Here is a 7,822-nt window from a genome sequence, read left to right on the forward strand (position 1 = left end):
CACACACACACACACACACACACACAATAAAAAATTTTTAATGTCCCATAATGCAATTAGATGATTTCCAGTAAGATTCGTCCAATTGCATTATGAGATATATCTAATAAATTTATTATATTCATTTTTTATGTTTATACTGCCAACACTGGTTTGCTACAAAACCCCTTAGTCCATGCTTTGCTGTACATACAGGGTGGAGAGAGGGGCAGACTGGGGTAGAGTGTGACCGAGGAAGTGGTCCGCTGGGACGGCTCTGGGGACATCAGTCTCAGAGGCTGTGGGCTGTAGTGATCTGGAGGATGATGGTCTTGCTGTAAGGTCATACTTGACGGACCCGCCATCTGGATGCAGTTATGTAGGTGCTCTTCTTTTATCAGCCTGCCTGAGGGATGAGAGCGAGTGTCAAAACATCTCTGAGCTCCTTTCCAAACTCCTGTTCCTTGTTTGTCTCTTTCACTGCAAGGCGAGTCCTTGCATGTCTCGATCTGACACATTTTATGGCATTCTCTGTCTGATTAAAGGCTGGCTGCCAGCAGCGTAGCGGTCAGGGCCATCAGTGATTAGCCCCGGATGAATGCCTGAGACATTCCTTCACATGTGGAGAAGAAATACAAGTGCTAATGTCCTCCACTATTTATTTAGAGCTTCACTCACCTGTGTTTGGCAAACTGAATCCCACTGAGAAGAAAGAAAAAAATATAGAGTCAAATATTCATTGCCGATTCTTTATCAAAATATTTCCTTGCTAAAATTATAAAAGTGATGAAAAATATTTTGTTAGTTTCATAGTTTGTGTTTTTAGTAACACGCACCAATCCCAGGGGACACCACACGCTCATAGTGGTAGGGGTTGACACACACGTTATCGTACTTCAGATCGAAAGCATACTGACAGAACTTGACATGCTTGAGTTCATTCTTGTGAAGGTCCGGCCATCGCCACAGACGAGTGTATATGACATGAGGGAAACCCTTCCGCCCAGCCACCTGAGGAGCAATCACAACACTTCATGTCAACATACAAAAATCCTCACAATACAGTAATATAACAAGGATGGATTCACAGTCATCTAAAGTGTGAAATTATTATGTATTCTTAATTAGAGAAAATTTTTTTTTACACAGTTTATGGGGTTGTCAATTGTATCTGAGGCTTGCATGTTTTTTCGCTTGAAGTTACATGGGATTGAGTTATGAACACTCAGCCAAGAAAAGACCTGCCGATTTTCTACCTACTGACTTCTCTATATTCTGTTGAAATTTTTGTTGATCATTTTGATCTTCTTATATTTATTTAGTGTTATTATTACTGCACTGACCGGAACATTTTTTGGAGTGCATGCACTGGTAATCGCTTATCCTCAGTATCATATTCTTTCTCCACCCTGTCCCGAGTCCTAACACCGTTCCAAAGAACTATTCTTCTCTGAGAGAAAAATTAATTTGATGATTTTGGCTCACGAGAAAGACATAACTAATGGCTTAGAAATAGATGAGCTTGTTACACTTTTTGCCAAACTAAATAGTAGACTGATGCTGTAATGTGATGTAAAACACAATTGGAAAATATGACAGTCATGGTCTCTCATCTCTATTTAATAGGCCTTAAGTATAAAACAAAATGTGAACATTAGGGCTCAAAATAATCATTACTATTAATGTCATGATTTATTTGCAGAATGTCAAGTGAATTAGCTAAAATGTTCTTTATATACCTCTACCATTCAAATGTTTGGGGTGAGTTAGAATTTTTTGAAAGAAGTCTCTTATACGCAACAAAAATACTGAGAAAATATTATTACAATTTAAAATAACTCTGTATTTGTATACTTTTTTCTCAGTTATATTTCGTTTTAAAGAAAATGTAGATTAGAGATAAGTTTACATCATATTAATATTGTATTATACATTTAGATACAATTTTTAGATCATTTTTTATTGTATCTAAAACCAAGCTAGATCTAAATTTAGATTCGAAAGATTCTAGGAACATTTGTTACTGCTTCACAATGCATCCATATTAAATATTAACTAGACAAGAGTAAAGAATGGTCAAACTTTTATGGATGGATGGACAGGTCTAAAGTCAGAGATTCTCTATCAGAAAGGAGACGAAGGAACACCGAAGATAAAATGTATAGAGAAACATTTGACTCTTCTGTCAGGCCATCTTCTCTAAATCATGCGTTAGTGGCAACATACTGTGACCTCATTTGCTACTGAAATGACTTACAATTCTCCAACTAGCAGACTGACCTTCCTGAGCGAGTCAAAGCGGAGACAGTCGGTGCACAGCCAGAGACAGAACTGGTCCACTGCCAAACCCATTACGTTTTACAAACTCACACACAGACAGAGCACCATATTAAACTCTCAGAACTCTCTCATTTTCATAAACATCGCATTTCACCACTAACAAACCCTAATAGCTGTGCTTGACATGAAACAGAGTTCAGCTCAAATCCATACTGATGCACAGATACTTTTACAACTTGTTGCATAAATGTCCTACTTGAACACATTGCACTCATGCTTCAAATACTGACACAGTCGTCTCTCTCCCACATACACAGACTGTGAGACAGACAGGCTTAAGCTTGGCCCTGCCCCTTTCCTGTGTTTCAGACAAAACAACCCTTCCTCACCCTCCACCCGCCTCTCTCCCCGTCTACAGCTGGGGGAAGGGAAAACTCTGTCTTACTCTCCACGGACCTCTCTTCTCTCTGAAACCATGAAATGACTATTTTGTGAGAAAAGGTTTTCATACCTGGGGGAAGTTGTGGCCTAATGGTTAGAGAGTCGGACTCGTAACCCAAAGGTTGCGGGGTTCGAGTCTAGTACCGGCAGGGATTGTAGGTGGGGGGGGAGTGAATGTACAGCGCTCTCTCCCACCTTCAATACCACGACTGAGGTGCCCTTGAGCAAGGCACGGAACCCCCCACTGCTCCGGGTGTGTGTTCACAGTGTGTGGAGGGGATAAATGCAGAGCACTAATTCCGAGTACGGGTCACCATTCTTGGCCACGTCACGTCACTTTCACTTTTTGATGGTTATAAATGTATAAAAGATCACATAACAAAATGTCACACTGTATTAGAAACCATTATGAGATGATGTGACTATTTATTTGTCAGTAAAAGTGTTTATGCATGCCTTTTGGGTTAACTGGCTCTTTAAGTGAATCTGTTTCAATTTTGTTCTTGAAAATCATTATAATGTAGATGACAAGCGCAGTCACGTCTGTCATGGAAGTGGCATGGAACCTCTAGGAAAAATTTGCTGTGTCTTTTTCTGTATATTGACATGTAATTAACGCTGACATGCGGGAGCTTTATCTGATATTGTTTATGTTCAGATTTTATTTGAAGTGGAGAACTGGCCACATACCCTGTTTATACTATGTCAGTCACATTCAGAGAAATAATTAACACTGAAAAATGATTGGGCTTTTCCATAATAAAAGCCTATTTGTGTGTAAGATGATTCCAACAGCCTGGTATACAATATTACCCTGCTGAAGAAGAAAAAAAACTGCATTGCTTGGCATGCAAGTTTCAGTGTTATTTTTGCATCATCTATATACTACTATAGTTCTGTCAGGACCACTATCGTCAAAGATGATTGACAATTAGCGGTATGGTTCTGTTCTGGGCAAGAACTTTCTGCGCATCCATGCAGCCTAGCATGGATGAGAGCAGGGAGAGCAGCGATAACCCCCCCAGGGTAAACAGAACAGAACCAACATAAATGTATTGCAGATATCGTTAAAGTTCAATAATTTTATGTACACATTTTAGAATTAGTCTGATTCAAAGGACAATCAGAAGGCTGAATCCTGACTGACAGAGGAGGAGCTGGGGATGGAGGAGGGTAATTAGCTACTGAGCAATGCGAAAACTGCTGATAATACTGAGTTCAATACTTATATATGAATGCTTAGATAGGTGTCATATTCCTATAGGTAGATGGGGAGCAGCTGAGAGTCAGCTGATGCGAGCTTGACTAACGTGACCTGCCAGAATTAACACTACGCTTGATTATTCATATTATTATTTTGAATAGGCTTTTATTTTTATTTTTTCAGCTTTCAATTTAATTTTAGTTTCAGTTTTACTAATTTTGTTGCATGCTTTTTTCATTTTGATTTGATACATACATACATACATACATACATATATATATATATATATGTATATATGCATGTATGTGTATATATATATATATATATAGCTTTAATTTTATTTCAGTATATATGTTGTGTTTTCGATTCTGGTACCCAGCTTGTCTCCCCACCAGGCTTCTTAACTAGCTTTTAACTTGCTTCCTTGGTCAACCAGCTTCATCAGAAGTCACTAACCAGTTGGCTGAATAGTGTTGGCAGCTAAGTTTTGCATGGATATGTTGGTTGACCAGCACCATACCAGCTGAATCAACATTTACAGCTAGCTAGATTTCAGCAGAGTAGACGCTCGTTTAGCATGGTCTTATATACTGTGAACTTTTACACCAGATCACGCGTTGTCTGATTTTCATTAAGTGTGATTAATGTGTGTCAAAACAGATGATGTGGGCCGGTAGTGCTCTGACCTGCAAACGTCCGTCCAGAGTTCTTTGTATGGTGACACACTTGCTTGGATGGACTCCATTTGTGGTGATAGCAGTGATGAGGGAGTCGAGCTCATCTCTTTTCTCTTTGAGTTTCTTTACCAGGCTTTCTATGGCACGCTTGGCACTATCATAATTTTAATTTATAATCTGCTAGGCTTTTGAAGCAGCAACTTCATTCGGATATAATTTATACAGTAACATTTCAATTTTGAAATAACATTTATTGAATCAACAGAAACAATGCAATGTGAATAATAACAACAACGGACAGGTGCATAAATTTGGGCACCCCAGTGGAATAACGACATCAATATTTACTATAGGCACCTTTTGCTAAAATAGACACTTCTTATTGCCACTGATAAGTCTCTGAATTCTGCTGACTGCAGGTATTTTTACTATTCTTCCTTGCAAAATGTCTGCTGGTTTGATGGCTGCCGAACATGGACAGCCTGCTTCAAATCAATCCATAGATTTTCGATGATATTCAAGTCTGGGGACTGGGATGGCCATTGTAGAACAGTGTATCTGTGTCTGTGCATGAATTCCTTTGTAGATTTGGAGCAATGCTTTGGGTCACCGTCAACCCCGGCATAACTTCAAGCTCTTGACAGAATCTTGATCATTGTTATTAAGAATCTGCTTAAATACTGATACCACGTTACCAACAGTAGGGAGCAGGTTCTTCTTTTCCACCATGCAAAGTGCTTCTGGTTGTGACAACTCTTAGTTTCATCTGTCTACAGGACATTCCAAAATAATTCAGGTTTGTCCAGATGAGCTTTTGCATACCTCTAACAACTATGCTTGTTGGCAGTGCAGAAAAGTTTTTTTCCACATCACCTTTCCATTGAGCTGTTTTTTGTGCAAAATGCCCTGGACTGTGGAACAATGTACAATGACATTATCAGCAGGCAGATGTTCTTGGAGCTCTTTGGAGGTGGTCTGTGACCACTCTAACCATTCTTCATTCTTCTTTCAGATATTTTTCTTAGCCTACCACATCTTTCCTTGACAATGACTGTTCCTGTGGCCTTCTATTTTCTAAATATATCTCTGACTGTGGAGGCAGAGACCTTAAACCTTCGTGAAAAATTTTGTATCCGGCTCCTAATTCATATTGACAAATTATCCTAGTTTTTAGTTCTTTTGAGGTTTGCATGTTGCTACTTTTCAGTAGCGAATCAAGGAAAACCGCAATTAGCTACCTTAAATATAATTTTCCATGATGGGTTGCACCTGAGTTTGCAGTGTTAAGGTTCACTGAGCCAATCAAATCAATATTGTGTTGTAATCAATCAGCAATAAGTGACCACAGGTATTGAAATAAAAACAATTGAAAAGGTGCCCCTATTTTTTTTTACCTTCGACTTTATTTCATATAGCTCAATACTGCTACACTAAGAATTTCTGTTTGGCAAACACCACATTATGCTGTTTTCTCTAGAAAATGAATAGTATATCACCACAATCTTTACTTATAAAGAAAGAGCTAATTATTATGAAGCCTCAGAGGGGTACCCAAATGTTTGCATAAAACTGTAAATCGGTGCGCAAGAAAATAAAAATGGTAAAACTTTGTGAAAGAATATTGAGCGATGACGACAACATTTTTAGTTGCTGCTCAAAATCATTTAAAGTTCTGTACGCACAAGTAAAAGTGAAATAAGTAACAAGAACTAACCCTGCTCAAAAAAACCAGGCTGGTGCTCAGCTGGTTTATCTAGTCGGTCAGCTCACTGGTACAGCCATCTAAGTAATCTATTTTAGATTGAATTCAAGATTATCTCAAACCATTTAGATTTCATCTTAGTTTTGATTAATAATACTACGGATCAACAAGAAACCCTTACCTGGGGCTTTTTGATTTTCATTTGATGGAAATTTTTCCTTTTTTTATATTCAAATAAATATGATACATATTAGATGGGCCTAAATGTTTCTCTTGAGGTTTAAACATCTAACAGTAATCTAATAGTTAAATAAAAACGTTATACAACGATTATACAAAAATAAATATTATCCAGATCATATTTTAATAATAAAAAAGAAAAAAAAACACACAGATTGTAGTGTCCATGTGCCGCTATGTCCGGTAGAGGGCGGTAAACATTCAGCCGAACCACAGCAGCGTGGCTGAATTATTACTGTCCCAAACTCCGCGCACCTGGCAGAAAACTTCTCTAGTAACGTTGTTCTGTGCGCGTGTATTGATGCTAACTTTAATGGCGGTGAATCAATTAACACGATTTTATAAGTTATGTGTTTAGCTTAAATATTAAAATGTGCGATTTTTTTCTGTAAAATTTTGCACGTTCAAATAAGCAATGTCGGATAGATCGTATGTACGAGTTGAACGCCACCACAAAGTCGTTATTATGAGTGGGAGACTCGACATTTTCTTTAAGCCCCGAGTTTCCGAGTTGGGGGCGTGTCAATGAGAAACGTGGCGGAATCGATGGATGCAACGTCTGTATTTGACGGTACATTTTTGTTTAAATTGATAGTTTAGTTGTCCTATAAACTTAAATTGGTCATGTTCTTGTTACGCAGCTAGTTAATGAAATCCAAGTAAAAAAATGCTATAATTTTTGCACCTATAGGTGAAAAATCTTTTGATTTGCTATGTTGCATTTAGCTAACAGCTTTTTTAAATCTCTGTATTTTAGTGTTTGTTGATGCTTAAAATCAGTTATACTGGGATCCTGGTCTAAATAAAATATTAAAAACGCAAAACACACCTGATGTGAATTCTTTGCTCTTCATGTTCTATTAGCAGAGTTAACAGACCCTGTTGTATTTTCTTGTCATTTATTAAAAGAAGGTACACCGCCATCTTGTGCCGACTAAATTGACTTGAACGCACCTGACGTCGTAAATTACGACTTGTCAACTCGTAAGTACGAACGTCCCAGGAGGACTTGAACGCAGCATAAGTTTTGTTTCGTGAGTGCTGAATTAGACCAGACCCAGATATCCACCTTTTTCTTCAACGCGGAAGTAAGCATATGGGTGAGACTTCCGGTTCTTTAGCCGCTATAGGCAAATAACCTGCAGTTAACGGTAAAACTGTTTCATACTGTTCATAATTAAGATTATATAAGACACACCAACTTTCAATATCAAGCAGCAAAACGACCTGTTGTTCAGCTAAAAATAGCTGGACGGAGTGGACGCAGATGAGACCGGAAGCCAGACCCATAGAATTTAC

The 7,822-nt window shown here is 38.2% G+C and overlaps 1 protein-coding gene across 1 annotated transcript in view; it reads right to left on the reverse strand.

Moving 5' to 3' along the window:
• The window catches only part of LOC107597968 (mothers against decapentaplegic homolog 4-like), a 5,655-nt gene extending 4,790 nt beyond the window's left edge, over window positions 1-865 (reverse strand). The window contains exons 1-3 of the mRNA XM_016289184.1: window positions 816-865; window positions 658-681; window positions 194-385 (exon numbers count right to left, since the gene is read on the reverse strand). Of these exons, the coding sequence (XP_016144670.1) occupies window positions 194-344 (151 nt within the window). The 5' untranslated portion in view covers window positions 345-385; window positions 658-681; window positions 816-865. The remainder of the gene's footprint in view (window positions 1-193; window positions 386-657; window positions 682-815) is intronic.
• Between the last annotated feature and the right edge of the window lie 6,957 nt (window positions 866-7,822).

This window comes from Sinocyclocheilus grahami, unplaced genomic scaffold, assembly GCF_001515645.1.
Source record: "Sinocyclocheilus grahami isolate Dianchi unplaced genomic scaffold, SAMN03320097.WGS_v1.1 scaffold242.1, whole genome shotgun sequence".
NCBI lineage: Eukaryota > Metazoa > Chordata > Actinopteri > Cypriniformes > Cyprinidae > Sinocyclocheilus > Sinocyclocheilus grahami.